At 37.4% G+C, this 21537-nt stretch overlaps 1 protein-coding gene across 1 annotated transcript in view; it reads left to right on the forward strand.

Annotated features, from left to right (window-relative positions):
* LOC103256420 (transmembrane protein 185B-like) overlaps positions 1–1018 on the forward strand; it is a 16574-nt gene extending 15556 nt beyond the window's left edge. Inside the window, 2 exon segments of the mRNA XM_021710463.1 lie at positions 5–663; positions 666–1018. Coding sequence (XP_021566138.1) covers positions 5–663; positions 666–1018 — 1012 coding nt within the window.
* Positions 1019–21537: the final 20519 nt, after the last annotated feature.

Here is a 21537-nt window from a genome sequence, read left to right on the forward strand (position 1 = left end):
CCAGGAAGTTCCTCATCCACGCCTGCCTGCTGCTCTTCTCGGTGCTGCTGCCCCTCCACCGCGACGGCGTCATCCACTGGAGCGACTGGGCCGTCTTCGCCCCCTTATGGCTGTGGAAGCTCCGGGTCGTCGCGGGCGCCGGGGTGGGCGCGGGCGTGTGGGGGCGCAGCCCGCGCCACCGCGCAGACGGGGAGGCCTGCGTGGAGTTCAAAGCCATGCTCATCGCCGTGGGCATCCACCTGCTACTGCTCGTGTTCGAAGTGCTGGTCTGCGACAGGGTGGAGAGGGGGACGCACTTCTGGCTGCTGGTCTTCATGCCCCTCTTCTTCGTGACCCCGGTGTCCGTGGCCCCCTGTGTCTGGGGCTTCCGGCACGACAGGTCCCTGGAGCTGGAGATCCTGTGCTCGGTCAACATCCTGCAGTTCACCTTCATCGCCCTGAGGCTGGACCGGATTTTTCACTGGGCGTGGCGGGTGGTGTTCGTGCCCCTGTGGATCCTCATGCCGTTCCTTTGCCTGGTGGTCCTCTATTACCTCGTCTGGTCCCTCCTGTTCCTGCGGTCCCTGGATGTGATAGCCGAGCAGCGGAGGACACACGTGACCATGGCCCTCAGCTGGGTAGCCATCGTCGTGCCTCTGCTCACCTTCGAGGTCCTGCTGGTTCACCATTGGATGGCCACAACGCCCTGTCTTACCTCTCTATATTTGTCCCCCTTTGGCTCTCCTTGATAACCTCCATGGCCGCATCGTTTAGGCGAAAGGGGGGCAACCACTGGTGGTTTGGTATTCGCAGAGATTTCTGTCAGTTTCTGCTGGAAATGTTCCCGTTTCTAAGAGGATATGGCAACATTTCCTATGATCTCCGTCATGAAGACAGTGAAGATGCTGAAGGAACATCGGTTCCAGAAGCTCCAAAAATTGCTCCGATGTTTGGAAAGAAGGCCAGGGTAGTGATAACCCAGAGCCCTGGAAAGTATGCTCCCCCACCTCCCAAGTTAAATATCGTTATGCCGGATTAAACTCCCCTTCTAGGCAGGGCCCACACGCAGAATAGAGACCACACACACACGCAGACTCCACCTTGCCTTTGCTCTCTGTTCATCCTCCCAAACCTGGGCCTGGAAATGGGCTCCAGACGCCATCATCTCATTCCTTGTTTGCTATTGATGCCTGCCTGAGTCTCAGAAGTGTGCCCCACAGATGGAAGAGTTTATGAACAGGTGTGAGGAGTGTACCTGGGTACGAGAACTTGCTTTCCAGGTTGTTGCGTTCAGATCTTGCTGGGGGCAGTAAGTTGAATTGTCGTAGTAGGTCCTCAAAAGGAATAATCACACAGCTTTTTAAAAGTGCTGCTGTACTAATCAAAAGTATTGTCTTAAAAAATATTTTTATACACTGCTTGTCTAAAATTGTATTTCAGTTTGTGCCTGTTGTGACATAATAGCAAGTGTAAAGAGTCCACTTGCCCACCACTTGTTTATAAAATGCATAGTTGTTTAAAAAAAAAAAATTACATTTCCCTAAAATCCAAGAAGATACTTAATTCATTTGGTATGTTAAAACTATACAAATATAAAACTATACAAATATAAAACTATACAAATATACAAATACAAATATAAAACTATACAAATACAAATATAAAACTATACAAATATGAAAGGGTGTTTAACTTTCCTTGAGTTATATTTTTATATAATATTATATTGTGTCCCAAGTTTGTATGATATTTCTGGAAATCTGATATGTTATTGGTGGTAATGATTATTATGTTAAGTTTTAATGTGCCACAAAATAATCAAATTTTCTTGTCGATTGTGTCTTTGACAATGGCTGTCCTAAAACTTTTGTCAAACACAATCATTGTTTTACTTTAATCCCTTTCAAAAGTGGTTTATAATCAGCTAAAGGACTCTGACAAGTACTCATTAATGCCAATTTCTAACAGCCTTGGAGATTGTGCCATTAGACCATAAAAAAAAAAACTTCCAAGACTCTTATTAGAGAACTTATGTGCGCATGAGAATTGCTGACCCAATATAGAGCAGAACAAGAGTTAATTGCATTGACTGAATAAATAAAAACACAAATAATTTTATAATTTTTGTTTGAAGTATTTCTGATTCTTTTTGTTTTGCCTTTCAGTCAAGAAAAGCTTTGTCTTTGAGCTATTTACAGTTTTTAACACATGAGTAAAATATGCTCTTGTGAGCAAAATTTGAAACATATATCTTTCTCTCTACCTGATTTCTCCAGAATTTAAGAGCTATTTGTGAGTATTGCTTTATAACAGTATGACTATTTGCATGAGTTCAATAAGAATCTGTTTTCTTTTATAATAGTATGTGATTGGAGATACTGATTATTTTACTAAGGCTTTGGCTGGAATTACATTTCAGAGCAGACTACTTTGAGGAATTGAAATGAAGATCTAAAAAAAAAAGCCAACAAAAGTTCCCTTGGAAAGTCTGGCCTGTTGCCTTTTCAGCTCTGCAGAGCTTCTGACCTGTGGTAGGTAAAGTTTACTAACAGGCCCAGGAATCCCAAATTACTTGGAACCTCAAAGAGAGGAGTTCGCTCAATTCATACAGTTATTTGCAGGCAGATCCTTGGCTGAGCGCAAAGGCTTTTGGAAGATCTAATCTGAGACTCCTCATGGAAAGAGTTCCAACACAGCCAACTTAAAAGGAACCTATGGAAGTATATAGGTCCTACTATGATTCATCTTTAATAGAAATGGAGCACAGGAGAGAAAGAATTATGTTTCAAGAGAAACTATAGTACATCTCTTTTAAAGTTATCTTGTTCATTATTTTTGAGTCCTTATTATTTTCTATAATTTAGACTGTATCTTGAAATCTTTTCTGGCCACAAGTCTCTGGAATAACGTTTTCCATTTGTTCTTCATATCTTATATGAACTTCACAAAAAGTCCACTTAAACGCCTGGCTCAAACTATAGTCCAGAAGAATCTGTCAAATTATCACTGCAATCAGGATGCATCAGAAACTCTAAAAGCGAATTCATAAACTATTCCAGATATTAACCTTTGATTTTCTTATATCTCCATAGAAATGTCTTTTAGTAAAGATCTGTGATCTACAGCATCTATAGAAAACGAGCCCTCCTGCAATACTATCTTCAAAAATGAAACATACCTGTTTAATGGAACAAGTACATGACCTACACCCTACCAGCCAGGCATACCAGACCTTACCACCTTGTGGGTTGGAATGTAGAATTACCAGTGTAGTAAATCACAGAAACAATAGGAAATTACCCAAAACACAGACATGATGTTCTAAAAAAAAAACAAATTTAGTTGAACAACTTTCATTATTTAGAAGATCCTTGTGACTTTAAAAGGTTGAGAGATTGTAATCAAAACTCATGACCAGATAACTGCAACCTTCACTCTTAGCTCATGGAATAGTTTGATTAATCATTGTTGTAAAATGCAGATCCTCTTGTCAAAAATAAACATGAGTTATCTCCCTTAAGACACCCACATTCTTTCTTGAGTGTTTTTTCTTTCTTTCTAATAAATCCTTAAACTGTACTTTGGACTCACTCTGAAATTCTTTTTTTGTTCTGAATCCAGAGAACCTGCAGAACAATGAAACCCCACCCCACCCAGTATCACTGGCTTCTTCCTAGAACTCTTGACCCTTATATACAACTGTCTTTTTAATATCTGTAAATAGATGTCTAGTAGGCATCACAAATGTAACAAGACCAAAACAAAACTCTTAACACCTGTTCCTACAGTTTCAACCTACTATTCCTCTAGAATTACCAACACTCAAGGCAAATATTTAGGTGTTATCCTAAACTCACTTGATTCCCTCATGTCAATATGTTTGCATGTCTTATCTACTCAGCTTCCAAATATATCATGTGTCCATCATCTCTCCATATTCATAGCCACTATGCTAGTCTAGTTCATCACCATCTCTCCATGGGACAACTGTACTAGCTTCTTAGTTGGCTTCTTTATGTCCTCTTTTACTCCCTTTGCAATCTATTCTTCACGTAACACCAAAAATAATATTTTAGAAGTGAAAGTCAGCCGGGCTCGGTGACTCAGCCTATAATCCCGTGCCTTTGGGAGGCTGAGGTAAGTGGATTGCCTGAGCCCGTAGGTTCGAGACCCGCCTGGGCAGCGAGACCTCATCTCTACAATAAATCAAAAAATCAGCCGGGCGTGGTATCGCATGCCTGTAATTCCGGCTACTCGGAAGGCTGAGGCAGAAGGATCGCTGGAGCCCAGCAGGTCGAGTCTGCGATGGCCGGGAGTGGCCACTGCACTCCAATCTGGGCGACAGAGTGAGACTCCAACTCAAAAAAAAAAAAAGTGAAAGTCAGATGATGTCACTCCCATGTCTAAAAATTACCAGTGGCTTTCCTATGTAACATATATTGCGCATACTACTTATATATTATATAGGAAAGTCATTGGTAAGTTTTAGACATATTACTTATATATGTAATATGCATATATATGTATATATATAACACACACAGAACTGCACATGTTCATATGTACAATTTGATGAGACTGAACAACTGCTAACCCTGGATTGATAAAATTCTACACTACCCAGCTTCTACTGTCCTCTCCACCCTCAACGCACAAGGCTCTTCTCTTTGTCCACACCACATATTTCCCATCTTGCTCCCTATTTGGGGTTCTTTTTATTAGCTGCTCCTTCCTGAAATGCTACTTCCAGGGCTGTACAGGGCTGGTGCCATTCAGCTTTAAGCTGATGTATTTTGGATGCCATCTCATTCAAGAAGATTCTCAGACATAGTCTAAAGTAAGCCCTTAAAATTTCTTCTGTTTGCATTTCTGTACAGTATGAACTATCAGTTTTTCTTTGTTTATTGTCTTTCTGTCTCCCTTTCCTGCTGGAATATAAGCTCCAATGGAAAAGGCTCTTGTCTGTCTCACTCACCATTCACCACTGTGTCCTCAGTGCCATCCACTGTAAAATGGGCTCAGTAGGTATCCGATGAATACATTACACTTTCTCAAGAAACAGTCTCAAGAAGTAGAAGTTCAAAAAAATTCAACCATGCCTCTCCAGAAATCTTCATTTCATAGAATCTGGTCACTTTCAGCAAACCAGAACTTTTGTCTGAACTTGTAACTGTAGTGTTAAGCAATTCAAAGAAAGAAAGTGATAATGTGTGTCACTGATACACAAACCACTATACCACAGCATGCCATCACCAGAGGCACCAGCTCTTTCACTTTTAATGTCAAAGCCAAACTCTTGTCTAGGAGATTGATGAGGCCCCAAGCACTTTCTTTAAATGTCTAAGGAAGATTCCTCCTGGCTTTCTGGTCAGCATCTTTTTTCATGGCCCTTTAGTTCCTGAATTAAACCCAATGTTTGCTTCACTGCAGGCTCAGAAAATGAAAGGAAGTGTAGGAAGCTAGAAGTAGTCTCACATGGAAAAAAAAATTTCATAAGGAGAGGAAAGAAGAATTCTAAAACAATCATTCTTCCATTCATTCAACTAACATGTATGAAAACGTACTTCGTGTTAGGCCCTCGTCTAGAACTTAGCAGTGAAGAAAACAAAATCAGCAGCTCTAATATTGTTTACATGATTTATAAACCCCGGTTTTTGACAGATCATGCCTTTTCAACCTACATTACATGGCTCTCTCTACCCATAGTTTGTATCAGTCTTATCCTACTGAGTCAACAAGGCCTAACTCTATCATTTACTGTCTACATTACTCATTAGACATGCATTGTGGATTAAGAAACGAGAGTGAAACATTTAATGATTTTTAAAAACTTTTGCTTTATTTCCTGAGGACAGGAATGGTTCTCATGCCCCACTGTATTCTATGCTACACAACCATGTCCTATAGAGTTGAAGTTTACTTTACTACAATGAATTGTAAGATGCATGCTTTTAAAACATGTTAGTATCTTTGATATAAATATATCTCTTAGAATTAACCATGCCTTTCAAATATAAATTAAGTGGGGCTTCTTTTCTTTCTTAGTGTTACATAAAATAAATGGTGCATCTTACAACCAATGGTGTCTTCGATTTAAAGAAATGCTGTAATAATGCTGAGTTATTTAGCATGTAAAAAACCCTGGCAACCCAGATACTGACAGCGTGAGTGGGTGATACCCTTGGGCTAAGAGGCAGGAAAGTGGACATGTGAAACCTCTCTTGGTGTATTAGTCCTACTTTCTGCAGCTGAATGTGGATATAAAGTTTCCTTACCTCTCCTGCTTTCTTCTATGTGAATATAAGCCCAGTCCTCAGTCTATTTTAGCTCCATGATTGTAGCAAATTTCTTAACTTTATTGTGACTTATGTGGCAACTACTTTATAGAGTTGCAATTAACATCAAATAAATTAAGCCATGTAAAGCACTTGGAACAGTGCCTGGCAGAGGAAACTTTCAGTAATTCTTTCTTCCATCCCCCCTTTTTGTTTTCTAGAGCATATCAAGTTTTACCTTCATTTTTTCCACCTTCTCTCTTGGAAATAGAAGACATACTAGAAGGAACCATCTCTTCTGCCCTGAGTAGTAGGAAGGCTGGCCTTCAGAGTAAGAGAGACTGCATTCAGATAAAGCCTATAGTGCAGGGTTTCTCATCCTCAGCAATGTTGATGTTTGGGGCCAGAATAATACTTTATTGTGGGGAGTCATTTTGACAAGACTGCAAGGTTTTTAGCAGCATTCATGGCCTCTACCCGCCAGATACTAGTAGCCCATTCCTCAAGTTCTCCAGACATTTCAAATATTTACAGACTTGCTCCCCACATCCCCACTGACAACAACTATTTTAGTGTTTGACTACTGACTACCTAGGGCATGTTCTCTGTCTTTAAGATGAGAACAATACCACGTCAAACAGTTCTGAGGATGAGCTGCTGTGCAGGGAAATCAATTTCTGTATTCTAAGGCCACTAAAAACCAAATGGGGATTCTGTTTCTCATGTTCTAACTACAGGTATAGTTTTAATGTGTACTTTGGAGGGTTAGTGCTCCCATAAAGCTGAAATGAAGCATGGCTAAAAAGAATTATTACACTGCAGACAGCTGGGAACAAGTTGTCGTTAACAGAGTGTTGAGTTTTCAAGCAGATAGCAAAGCAAACGCCTTCTTAAGGCCAGGCCTAGAGCCACACCAGCGTGGGATCATGTTGAGGGCAGATCATAAAATTTGCAAGCCCTAAATATGCTCCAAAGTTACAAATTGGTGGTATTGAAGAATAATTATAGAATGGTAATCTTTTGCCTACTTGTCTCTTTCTGTGTATGTATGTATATTTTTATGTACAAAGAGGTATGAATAGAGTTGATTTGGGCAAAATGGTGACCACCAACCCTTCCGCGTTTCCCCTTCCAATACTCCTCTTCCCACTGTGATGCCTCATCCCTGTCTCTGAATTCCAGTGTCCCTGCACACCTTGACTCACTAGTTATCTTTCCTTTCATGTTCCACTATAGCGTCTCATTGTGGTACTTTTATTAGATCAACTTTCTACCTCAAAAGGATCGGTTGAGAGCTCAATGAATTACATGCCCTTTTCCCCTAAGCCATGCATTCCTTTGTAAAGCACACCATTATTGAACCAACAGGAGAGTTTTCTTTACATATAATTTGTTCCAGAGCAGAAACAGAAATAAACTTAAAAATAAAAAGACCTGGTTTTGCCAACACTCACCTATGATTTTCACGTGTGAAATGTTGAAGAAGTAGAGACACTGTAAAGTCTCTTCTAGCTCATTATCTACGAAGGAGACTTGTACTTCCTCTTGAAATTAGGCCATTGCCTGAGTTAAGATTAGTTCTTACTGCTGAACTTGCACACAGATAATATAGGGATTCATTTTTAAAGGATCACAAAACATAAAGACAGCAAAGCCAAAGGAATGCCATATTCCACCTTAAAATATATCAAGTAGACCAGGCATGATGGCTCAAACTTGTAATCCCAGCACTTTGGGAGGCCAAGGTGAGTGGATTGCCTGAGCCCATAGGTTCAAGAACTGTCTGGGCAACTTGGGAGACCTCATCTCTACAATAAATCAAAAAATTAGCTGGGCATGGTAGCACATGCCTATAGTTCTGGCTGCTTGAAAGGCTGAGATGAAAGGGTCGCCTGAGGCCAGCAGGTTGACGCTGGGGTGGCCTTGAGCATGCCACTGCACTCCACCCTGGATGAGAGAGTGAGAATTCAGCTATATATATATATATATATATATATAAAGTAAAGTGACGTTTTCTCAGAAGAAGAATCCATTGTGAAAGGTTAGAACTTCAGCAAAACTTGAATCTATCCCAACATAAATGCTTGGTACTTTCCAGACAGAAGAAGAAACTGGTGGTAAAAACCTAACTGTCCTTCTATCTGGGCGACTACTCTGGGAGAAGAGCTTGAAGAGGACAAACTTCCTAATGAAGGAGAACAAGCTTGTGCAGGCTAAAGACAAAGGCACAGAGAGTTGCACACACCCAGAAACATCAAAGGACTCTTAAAGACCCTTCAATTTAGACACCCATAAATGTGAAATAAGGATTTACAATCCTTCCCTAGCTGATATGGATTTGAGAATGAGGACTTTTCAGAAATAATCTCATAGACTTCTGAATGAAGAAATCTCTTTACTCGTGCATTCAAATGTTTACTAAGCATTTACCACACACCTAGTACCATTCTAGGTACTGGAGATGCAACAGCGAACAAAATTGGGTTTCTGCTTTATGACACTTATAGTCTAGTAGGGGATGAGATGTGATGAAGAATCTTTGAAATTATGTTGTTCCCTTCCTTTCTCTCTTCTGGCAAATCAAGCATGGAGCTCCAATTCTCCTTTCTGTTGAAGTCATAATTTTCAGGACAAATTGCCAAATGGAACAGAAAGTTGAGACTGATGCCCTGTCAAAAATAACATGTCAAGGATCATGTCATGATTTTATCTTAGTATCAATCAAATGATAATAGCTATCTATTTATATCTGGACAAGATTAACATTTATATCTCTGAGTAGACAATTTGGATCCATTTCCCTATTTTTCATGAGCTGGTCATAAGTTATAAAGGAAAAAGGAGAAATGAGAAAGAGATGTATTATGATTAAGATGTTTCAGATATTCTATGTGACTTGCACATGCATGTTTATTGCAGCACTATTCACAATAGCAAAAACATGGAACCAACCCTGCTAGCCATTGAAGGTGGACTGGATGAAGAAAATATGGTACATACACATGATGGAGTACTATTCAGTCGTAAAGAAGGACAAAATTATGGACTAAGCAGCAACTTGGATGGATTTAGAGACCATCATACTCAGTGACCTATCACAGAAACAAATAACTGAATACCACATGTCCTCACTCATGAGTGGGTCCTGAACATTTACCACAATACCATTAGAGAGGGATCAGCAGTAGCAGAATACTGCCAGGGGGTGGAGATGGGGCACATAACATCACTAAGGGTACCTGACCCTAAACCAAGGGAAGTGAGAACCAGTTGGGGGCCCAAATTTCACCTGCACATAAACTACTTATATATCTAATCTTGACTTATATCCCACATCTTTACAATAAAAAGGAAAAAAAAATTCTATGTGAATCAACCAAATTTCAATGCAATAAAATAAACTTTATGCAAAACAGTGTATGTATTTGTGTTTGCCTTTTTCTGAGGAAGGCATCCATAGATTCTGTTACAACCTTAAAGGATTTGAGGGGAATGAAGGAGAGTAGTTAAGAAACCCATAGAAATTCCTCTATTTTGCAAGGTGTAGCAGCTTGGAGTGTAGCTTTTTCACACAACTCAGCATAACTTTTTCATTTGTCACATTCCATAGAAGTGCATTGTCTGTGCCTGAGGACTAAGAGACACAGGGTAGGTTAAACTACCAGCACTATTTGAGCACCTATTTTCTTCAGGATATCATGGCTGTTGCAATGAGTGATTATAGAAAACTATGAATGGCAAGCCACATCAGCAATGATCTGTACTCTCTTGGAACTTCTAATATAGGTCAAGAGACTGAGTCTTATCATAAAAAGCAAATGTATATAGTGATTTCCTAAAATGTGAGTTCCTTACCATGGTGGAACACAAGATTATGCTAGTGGCACATGGACATGATGCTATGGAACATTGAATCTCAATAATGAGAAAGACATTATTTTCCAATTATTTTTAAACATTGTACACTAGAAGAGTGTATGAATGGATTCATTCCTGTACAAGGACAGAATGTGTGTATGGACTCACATAACCATTGCCCAGGTTAAGATATGGAACATTCCCATCACCCAGAGAGCTCTTTTGTGCCCCTTTCAATCAATACCCCTTTCTAGTTGTAACCATGATCCTGACTTCTATTTTCATAGATTAACTTTTGGCATTCTTGATTTTTATAGAAATGGAATCACACAGTGCTTATCCTAGTTTCCTTCATCCATCACATCTTTGAGACTCATCCAGCTGAATGTTATAATAGTTCGTTCTTTTTATTGCTATGTAGTATCTCATTGTGTGAATATACCACAATTTATCTATTGTGTACTTTTGAATTTTTTCAATTTTTGGCTATTATAAACAAGGCTGCTAGGAGCATCCTTTTCTTCTCACTATAATTTTTTTTAAAACATGTGGGGTACAATCCAGGATTAGTTACATAAATGGTCATTGTACAGATGAAGTTTAGGCCCCTCTTCACCTGATTTGAGATCAGGTACCCTTTTTGATGCTATGTGCCCCCCTCCCTCCCCTGGCAGTGTTTCACTACTGCCAATCCTTTTCTTATAGCATTATGATAAATGTTCAAGGTCCACTTACGAGTGAGGGCATATGGTACTCACTAGAATTTAATAGCAATATTTTGGCTTCATTGAAACTTATTATAATTGCTTTTTATTTAAAACAATTCTAGTTATCTGTTTCAAATGGTGATAAAACTTTTTCTTTCAAACATAATTAATTTGAAAAAACGAAATTTCTAGAAAAATCTTAAATAATAATTTTATATTAAGGAATATATTTGCAACGTGGGTAACATAGTAAGACCTTATCTCCACACACAAAAAGATCAGTCATACACAGTGCTGCACACCTATAGTCCTAGCTAGGTATAGGAGTAGCTAGGACTCAGGAGGCTGAGGCAGGAAGATCACTTAAGGCCAGGAGATCAGGGCTACATATGATGGCGATGGCATCACTGCATTCCAGCCTGGGTGACAGAATGAGACCCTGCCTCAAAAAAAAGAAAGAAAGAAAAAATATATTTATTCAACTTCATGAAGACAGCAGTCAAAAGACCAGGGAACTATTCTAAGATAGTTTGGGGAAATATTATAAAACAAAAATAATTTGTAAGTTAGAAACTGAAAGATTTAGAAAATAAGTACTGTGGGAATTTAGCAAACAGATGAATTCCAAAGAACTGGAGTGAATGAGTACAATGGAAAACATGACATCTTGTTCACATTGACATACCCATCACCTGAAAAAAAGTACTGGTCCCAAAGTGAGTCTCCATTAAAATTTGCTCCATAAGTTCAGGCTACATCTGCATCTAGGGAACAATGCAAAGTAACTAAGGAGAAAACACAATGTATATTGCAGGCAGAAGAACAACATGAAACAGAAACAAGGCAGAAATGACGTGTCCACAAGATAGTAAACAGAAGCAAATAGACTTGAGAAGTTCCTTATAGGGTAGCAGCAAGGAATAACAGTGAGAGGGGAGAGGCGGGTCTGGGAAGGCAAGAGGCTGAGTTGCAGATCCCACCTCTGTAGGCTTTAGACAGACAGTTTATTTTGTAGATGACACACTTGGATGTTTTGTTCACTTAGGAACTTGAAAAGCATTAGGTAGCTTATCAGTGGAAAGCAGCTCAAAGGAAACCTCTAAAATGTCCATAGTGTGTGGGAACCTAATCCACTTTCCACTTTACCACTTTATCAGAGGGTTTTCTGCAAAATTCCAGACGCTGACTGCCATCTGCATTCTGTTCTTCACGAGCGAGAATGTTTTCGAAATGTAGCACAAACTGCTGCTGCCTGAGTTGCCTGACTTCCTACATGTTCCGGAAACTTTGCTTCCAGACAAAGAAATTTACTTTTGCATTCTCTCTCTCTCTCTCTCTCTCTCTCTCTCTCTCTCTCAGCCTCTCTTTTACAGCAGAATGTGCCCATGTTCGTCTCATATTTCATCTAAATGGGAAAGTTTGCCAAAAAGAGTCCCCCATAACACAGCTGACATTGGTTTAGAAGGGACTAATTAAGTTTAAAGCTAGTCAGAAGTATAAGAAGCTTTGAAACATAAAATATCTTTTCATCAAAAATATATTTTGAAAAAAACAGAGACGCCGCAAAATTCCTCATCTCTCATTAAGAGTATGCTTTATGATGCAAACAGAAATCTTAAGCTCCCCACAATAAATATGCTTAAGGGCCTTAAGAATCATAATCAGCTTTGTCATCTCTGTGAGGCGTAAACTTGAAAATATAACAAATAACTGTAGCTAATAAACCCTGTAACCTAATAGGAAACCATCTCATAAGTGTGTCAATGTTTAGGAGCTGCACAATCTAACACTGACTCAGGGTTTGCTCAGAGTAAAGCACTGGCTCACATGCACATTGGATATTAGAGTCATGACCCCAAGCAACCTTGGGTAATGGCTACAAAAAAGGGCCTGTGGGGCTTAGATCTAGGAACTCTGGGTTCCTCCTACTCTGAATGATGTGGTGCAGGGCAAAATATTTCACTTACCCACAACTTTCGTTTTACAGATAAGGAAACTGACGTGGAGCAGATGCTTCAAAGGCTCTTCCAATTTTAACATTTCAGTTTCTAGTCCTTGTGAATTGAGAAAATGGACACCTTAAAGGAAACTCCTTCTATTCAGAGAATTTAAATTGTGCAGAGATACGTTTTTGAGCAATGAGATAGTTAATTTTATATGTCAACTTGACAGGACTAAGAACCTCCCTGATAGCTTATTTTTTCTGGTGTCTCCATGAGGGTGATTCTGGAAAAGATTAGTATTTGAATTGGTGAACTGAGTGATGCAAGTGGCCCTCTCAATTCTGGGTGGGCATCATTGAGTCCACTGAGGGCCCACTAGAACACAAAGACAGAGGAAGGGTAAATTTGCTCTCTCTTTTTGAGCTGGGGCATCCATCATCTCTTGCCCTCAGACATCAACATTCTGGTTCTCAGGTCTTTGTACTTAGACTGGGACACAAACTCAGATTCCCCAGTTCTTAGGCCTTCAGACTTTAATATACCACTAGCTTTCTGAGTTCTCCAGCTTGCAGATGGTGGATTGTGGGACTTCTCAGTCTCATAATTGCATAAGCCAATTCTTAGTTTATACACACACACACACACACACATATATACATGTTTTATAAATATAAATATATATAATACTCTAAATGTAGTGTTCTATTATATATAATATTTTATATATATCAGTATTACAGACCAATATATAATATACTAATATATTATATACTAATATATAGTATTAGTGTAATTATATACTTATGCATAGTATAATTAGTATATTATATACTAATATATATTTATATATATTAGTATTTCTATATAGCCTATTGTTTCTATTTCTCTGGAAATCTCTGATTGATACTAGCAATTATTATTATCTTTTCATATTTCACATAAAACGATGATGCTTCTGACACACCATTAGCGGGGCATGCATTTTGAGCTGATTTTTCAAACAGTGTATTAGGGGTTTGCATGAGTCCAGGCTTACTCTTTGTTGCCATTTACATGTGACTCTTACAAATGCAAAGAGGTGAAAAAATGGTTCTGTGATAAAAACAAGTTTGACGCAGTTTATATAATAACACTTTAACTCTATTCTCCTCCAATTTCTTTGACCAGGAGCCTCTCCTCTGTTTGCCACAGCCCCTGCTCCACTCAAAACCTCAAGAAGCATTATTATTGTCCTGTCAGATTTTGAAAGTGTTGCTTTTCACTGTATTAAAAGACTGAAAGACAAGAGGTCAAAGCACGTTGGTAAAGCCAGCAGCATATAAAAGAATTTGTTTTGGTGATTATTAGATTCCTAATGTTTTTCTAAGGATCAGACAAGAAAGAACAGGTTTAAATCAGGTAAAATTATAAAATACTAGGGAAAATTTCAGGTTGAATTACATAGTCAGAGGTAGTTTGGATTCTACCCTAGAACTGAGAAGTGACTAAATGAGGAAATCACAAAAAAATGCAAATTATTGATAAATATAAGAAACCCTATTCTGTCTCATCGGTAATCCAAGTAGTACAAGTTAAAATAATAATGAGGGCAACCCCCTCAGGTCCCCTCCCGTTGTAGGAGCTTTTTTGTCCTCTCAATAAATCCTGTTTTCTAAAAATAAAAATAATAATAATGAAATGCAATTATTTATTTTATCAGATTGTCAAATATTTAAAAGAAGGACAAATGATTAAGGAGATTATGAATTGGTATCACTTTTATGATGGCAATCATGGTATTTAAAAAATATCTCTAAAAATGTGTGTTTTAATTTACCTAGAATTCTACTTCTTAGGATGTATCCAAAAGAATTAATCTGACAAGTGTGTAAAGATGCATGTACAAGTTACTTATTGTAGTGTGTAATTTACAATATTAAAAATAAAAAATGTTGGTAAATTTTGTTAGAAGTGATGAGCTTACACTGACACATTAGTATCACTCATTAGACTATAATGGCAGATACATGTGTTTATACATTTGTCCAGACTTGTAGAATGTACATTTTATTACGTTTTATTACAATTTATGGACTCTGTTACATTCATTAGGAACTGTGAGCAGTCTGTGGTCTGTTTTCTGAGCATGACAAAGGAAGAGGGGTTATATAAATTATAACATGATTTTTGTTTTTGTTTTTACGGAATACAAGAGTCTATTACAAAATGGTAGAGACCCTCTTTTTGTTTTTAGAAATGATATGTAATAATTGTACATATTTCTGTGGTACATGTGGCATTTTAGTACAATGCATGCAGTGCATAATTATCAAATCAGGATATTTAAATCAAACATGTATTTTTTGTGTTGGGAACATTTAAGATATTTTCTTCTAGCTATTTTGAAATATACAATACATTATTGTTAGTCATAGTTACTCTACTGTGCTATTGAACACTAGAACTCATTCCTTCCATATAACTGTAAGTTTGTACCCATTAACCAACCTCTCTTCACCCCCTCCACTCTTCCCAGTTTCTGGTAGTTATCATTCTGTTCTTTAGCACCATGAAATCAACTTTTTTAGCTTCCACATATCAATGAGTTCATGCAATATTTTTCTTTCTGTGCCTGGTTTATTTCACTTAACAGAACGTCCTCCAGTTCCATCCATGTTTCTAAAAGTGACAGAACCTCATTCATTTTAATGACTGAATAGTATTCCACTTGTATACACACCATATGTTCTTTGTCCATTTATTTATTGATGAAAACTTAAGTTGATTCCATATGTTTGCTATTTTGAGTAATATTGCAATGAACATGGGGGTGTAGATGTCCCTTTTATATACTGGCTTATTTCCTTTGGATAAATATCCAGCAGGGAGATTTCTAGATCATATGGTAGTTTTATTTTTAGTTTTTTGAGAAACTTCCATACTGTTTTCCATAATGGCTGTATTAGCTTACATTCCCTCCGACTATGTATAAGTGTTTGCTTTTCTCTATATCCTTGCCAGGTTTGTTACTTTTTATCTTTTTGATAATAGCCATTGTTACTGGGGTGAGATGGTATCCCCCTGTGGTTTTTATTTACATTTACCTGATGATTAGTGGTTCTGAGCATTTTTCTGTATATCTGTTGGCTATTTGGATGTCTTGCTTTAAGAAATGTCTTTTCATGTCCTTTGCCTACATTTAATGGAATTATTTCTTTTCTTTCTTCTTCTTACTATTGAGTTGTTTGGGTTTCTTATCTATTCTGGATATGTTCCTTGTCCAGTGAACGGCCTGCAAATATTTTCTCCCATTCTACAGGTTGTCTCTTCACTCTGTGAATTGTTTCCTTTGCTGTTCAAGATTTTTAGCTTAAGATAGTCCAGTTTTTGCCTATACAAATGTCCTGAAGTGGTTCCTCTATGTTTTCTTCTGGTAGTTTCATAGTTTCAGGTCTTGCACTTAAGTATTTACTCCATCTTGAGTTTGTTTTGTATAGTGAGAGATAGGGGAGGAGTACAGTTTCATTCTTCTGCATATGGATTTTCTCAGCACCATTTATTGAAGAGATGTCCTTGCCTCACTGAATGTTCATGGTGTCTTTGTCAAAAAGCAATTCCTGTAAATATGTTGATTTATTTTTCTATTTTGTTCCACTGTTATGTGTCTGTTTTGATGTCAATACCATAGTTCTATAGTATATATAGTTTGCAGTATATTTGAAGTTAGTGTGATGCCTACAGCTTTACTCTTGTTACTCAGTATTATTTTGACTATTGTGAGTCTTTATGGTTCCATACAAAATTTAGGATTGTTTTTCTATTTCTGTGAAGAATTTCATTGGTATTTTGATGGGTATTGCATTTAATCTGTAGTTGGTTTTGAACAGTATGGTCATTTCAACAATATTAATTCGTCCTATCCATGGAATGTCTTCTCATTTGTTTGTGTCACCTACAATTTTTTTCATCAGTGTTTTGTAGTTTTTCTTGCAGAGAGCTTTTGCTTTTTTTTTATAAACTTATTCCTAGGTTTTTTGTAGATATCATCAATGGAATTGATTTCTTTTTCAGCTTGTTTATTATCGTTGTATAGGAATTCTACTAATTTTTGTATATTGATTTTGTACCTTGCAATTTTACTGATAATGTTGATCAATTCTGAGTTTTTTGGTGGAGTCTTTGGTTTTTTCTATATATAAGATTAAGTCACCTGAGAAGAGGGACAATTTGACTTCCTCTTTTTCAATTTGGATACCTTTTATTTCTTTCTTGTGTCTGATTGTTCTAGCTAGGATTTCCGGTACTATGTTGGATTAGCATGGTAAAAGTAGGCATCCTTATCTTGTTCTGGTTCTTAGAGGAAAGGCTTTCAGTTTTTCTCCATTCATAAGACCTTTACCATGTTGAGGTATGTTTCTTCTATGCCTAATTTGTTGAGAGTTTTTATCATAGACAAATTTTGGATTTTTATCAAATGCTTTTTCTGCATCTATTGAGATAATCACATGGTTTTTGTTATTCATTCCATTGTTGCGATGTATCACATTTATTGATTTGCCTATGTTAAGCCATCTTTGCATCCCTGTGATACAATTCACTTGTCCATGATACTCTGGTATTGTATTTTTGATGTGTAGTTGGATTAGGTTAGAAAGTATTTTGGTGAGAATTTTTATGTCTATGTTCACCAGGGATATTGGCATGTAGCTTTTTGTTGTTGTGTTTTTGTCTGGTTTTATGATCAGAGTAATACTGGCCTTATAAAATTACTTGAAAAGAATTTTCTCCTCTTCAATTTTTTTTGGAATAATTTGAAAAAAATTAATTTTTTTCTTTATATGATAGGTAGAATTCAGCAGTGAAATTATCTAGCTCTGAGTTTTTCTTTATTAAGAGATGCTTTATTACTGATTCAATCTCATTACTTGTCATTGGTCTGTTCAAGTTTTCCATTTCTTCCTGGTCCAATCTTAGTAGTTGTATGTGTCTAGAAATTGTTCCATTTTCTCTAGGTTTTCCAATTTTTCAATGTAAAGTTGTTCATATTAATCTCTAACGTTCCTTTGTATTTCTGTATTATTAGTTGTAGGGTCTTTTTTTAATTTCTGATTTTATTTTAGTCATCTCTCTTTTTTGCTTAGTCTAGCTAACAGTTTATCAATATTGTTATCTTTTCAAAAAAACAAATTTGTCTCATTGATTCTTTTAATTGTTTTTTTAATGTCTGATTTAGTTCTGTTCTGATCTTTATTATTTTTTTCCTTCTAGCAATTTCATGTCTGGTTTGTTCTTTTTTAGTTCCTTGAGGCGTATCATTAGGTTGTTTATTTTGAAGTATTTCTACTTCTTTGATGTAGGCTATTATTCCTATAAACTTCCCACATAGCACTGTTTTTGCTGTATTCCATACATTTTGACATATTGTGTTTCCATTTTTATTTGTTTCAAGAATTTGTTTTGTCTTAATTTCTTCATGATCATTCAGGAGTGCCTTCTTTAATTTCCATGTATTTGTACAGTTTTCAAAATTCCTCTACTTGGTGATTTCTGTGATGGCTCCATTCGCATGTCTGAGACTCAGATGGGAATGGTTGGAAGTCTAAGACATCTCTTTTCACATGATTCCTCATTATTCAGTAGATTAGCCTATTTTTGTTTATATGGCATCTAAGTTCAAGAAAGTGAAGGCAGAAGAGTTCCAAAGCTCCCAAAACATTGTGTCAGCCACATTCTATTGGTTAAAATAAGTTACAACACCAGCCGAGATTCAAGCTGAAGAAATAGTGTCTACCATTCAATGGAAAGTGCTATGGTTTGAATGTTTGTGCCCACCCCCAAATATGTATGTTGAAATACTAACCATCAAGGTGATGGTATTTGAAGGTGGAGACCTAGAGTGGTTATTAAGTCATAAAAGCCCTGCTTTTCTACTGGGATTAGTGACTTGTAAAAGAGACCCGGAGAACTAGTTTTCTCCTTCCACTATGTGAGGACACAGCTTGAAGTTGCCATCTATGAGCCAGAAAGTGGCCCTAGTTAGAGATACTGAATCTAAAATGAAACAACACACACAAACTAAGGAAAGGGATTGCCTTTCAAAAGAAATGTCACAGTTAAAACTAACATTTTTCAGCTCATTTGTGTGAACTGGCAATGTGCTTGAGATTTTCATGGGGTGTCTGGACTTCTTTATCAGTTCAGCCAGCAAGAACATGATCTCTTGAAAGCTTTGGTTTGTCTTCACTATTTCTTTTCCAGGGTTGACAGTTTAGCAACAGGAAACTGTATGCTCTTCATCCAATTTTAATGAACTCTTTGCTTCCAAAGGGAAAGCCTGACAACTGAGAAGGCTTTAAGGAAGCAGGTAATTCAAACTCTTGACTATCTTTTCAAGGAAAAATAAGTTTTGTTAAGGGTGTGGAATAATCAGTGTGGTCAGCAGTGCAATGAAAAAGAACAAGATGGTTTTCCATTTCCAATAGTGAGACATATCACAAAAATATGGAAGAAACATGCATCTCAAATCTTGGAAAACTTGTCTTTTTTAATTACTTCTACCTGGGTAGAAGGGCATAGAAGGAAAAGCAAAACAAAAAATGTCAGGAATTCGTTCATTCATTCAACAAATATTTACTGAGCTGCTACTGATGTGCAACCACTGGGCTCAGCACTGAGGATACAGCAGTATATGGGACACAGTCCCTACTCTCTTGAAGAGTTATAAATACAAAAGGACAAGGAGTGGTAAAAGCAAGAAGAAGACACTTAGAAGAAAAGTTTTGAAACTCTGAGAGACTAACTCTAGATGACATCTGGACCCTGATTGTTTAAGACATATTTATAATGTCTGTTTAATTCTTATGCACATTTTCTGTGTATTGAAGGTCAAATAGAGGTACTGAGGTGAGGTCAAGATGTCATTGAGCTACAGCTCTTTGATCTTCTTGTCAGGTTCTCCCACAGGTAAATTCATTGAGATTCAGGTTAGGTTTGAAAGCTAATCATTGAATCGTTGACACTTTGAGAAGGGATCTGTCCATAAGGACAGATACTTTTAACGAAGATCACAGAACTGATGTGTAAACTAGAATGCTAATGTATTAATTTATACTAATAAATATAACTATTAAATAAACCAGCACAAATAATTTATTATCTTGTAACAAACAGAACAACATGAGAAACCGAAGTATGATCAGAAAGAAGATTTTAGGGAGCATTTTCCACTAAGATAGCATGAGCCTAACTTTCTTATTACAAGGCCAATCTTGCCTTCAAGACTATGGTAGCTATTAAATTTTGGTTGTCTCCGATACTTCTGCTACCAGCCTACCTCCAATCTGGTGACAGAAAACACTCCCCTTACCATAAGAGTAGGCATAACCAGGCTTAGCTAATCAGGGCAATTTTAGGCCTTCAGCCAAAGTGATTTTTGGTTCAGGCATAAGCACATGACCCAAATCTAGTAAATCAGGCTTTATTTCCTGAATATTCTCGTTAAAACTAAGAGCAAAGTCCTCTGGCTTCCTGGGGACAACTCATTGTTGCCCCACATTTGCTCCTCATTCTGAGTAACCACTAAAATTTTAAAATATAATAACATTAAGGAACATGGCTCTTCAGGGAAATTTTGCAATATCCTATGTGTCTTTGTACCATTTGTCTTCTGTTGTTTTTTTTTTTAATGAAAGATCCCTTCAGAAATGAACACTATCAACATAGGTCCCAGGACATTGCTGCAGGATATTCCACATAGTCATTTCAAAGCATTTCACTATTGAGCATTTACAGTACTCTAGGCAGTATAGATACATACAGGCAGGGTACGAGTCAATAGATAACAGGCAAGGTGCTAGATATATGCAAATCAGTAGTAACCAAACACACATTCATACATCAAAAAGTCCCTGAGTTCTCAAACCATAATGTCCAGTAGAAAGACAGGCATTAATGTTTAGAAGTTTTGAAAAACAAATGTGCAATTATAAATCTTTTTTTGATCTCACAATATTCTTTTATTTTTAAATTTAGTTTTATTTTAAAGTTGTGGGGTACAAGTCAGGATTGTGTACACAAGTGGTTTAAACACAGGTGAAATTTTGGACCTCCCTCAGGACCTCACTTAGCCTGGATTAGGATCAGGCACTCTTATTGATGTTATGTGCCACCGCCACTGCCCCTCCCACCTCCTGGCAGTGTCCCTCTGCTGCCAAACTCTTTTTTGCAGTATTATGTTAAGTGTTCTGAATCCACTTATGAGTGAGAACATGTGGTACTCAGTTCTTCGTTTCTGTGATAGATCGCTGAGTATGCTAGACACCAAATCCATCCAAGTAGCTGCAAAGTCCATAATTTAATTCTTCTTTATGGCAACATAATATCTGATCATGTATACATACCACATTTTTTTTAATCCAGTCCAGTTTCGATGGGCAGCACGATTGGTTCCATGTTTTTGCTATTGTGAATAGTGCCACAAAAAGCATGCATGTGCAGGTATCTTTTTTGTAGAATGATTTGAGTTCCTCCAAGTAAATTCTCAGAAGGAGGATTGCTGGGTCATATGGAAGGTCAATTTCTCGTTCTTTTAGGAATCACCACACTGTTTTCCATAGAGGTTGAACAAGTTTGCGTTCCCACCAGCAGTGTAGAATTGTTTCTTTTCCTCCACATCCTTGCCAGTGTCTGTTGTATGTTTTATTAATGATGGCTATTCTTACTGGAGTAAGGTGGTATCTCAATGTGGTTTTGGTTTTCATTTCTCTGATGGCTAGTGAGGCTGAGCATCTTTTCATG

The sequence above is a fragment of the Carlito syrichta genome, unplaced genomic scaffold, assembly GCF_000164805.1.
Source record: "Carlito syrichta isolate Samal-C Ts95f unplaced genomic scaffold, Tarsius_syrichta-2.0.1 Scaffold78512, whole genome shotgun sequence".
Lineage (NCBI taxonomy): Eukaryota > Metazoa > Chordata > Mammalia > Primates > Tarsiidae > Carlito > Carlito syrichta.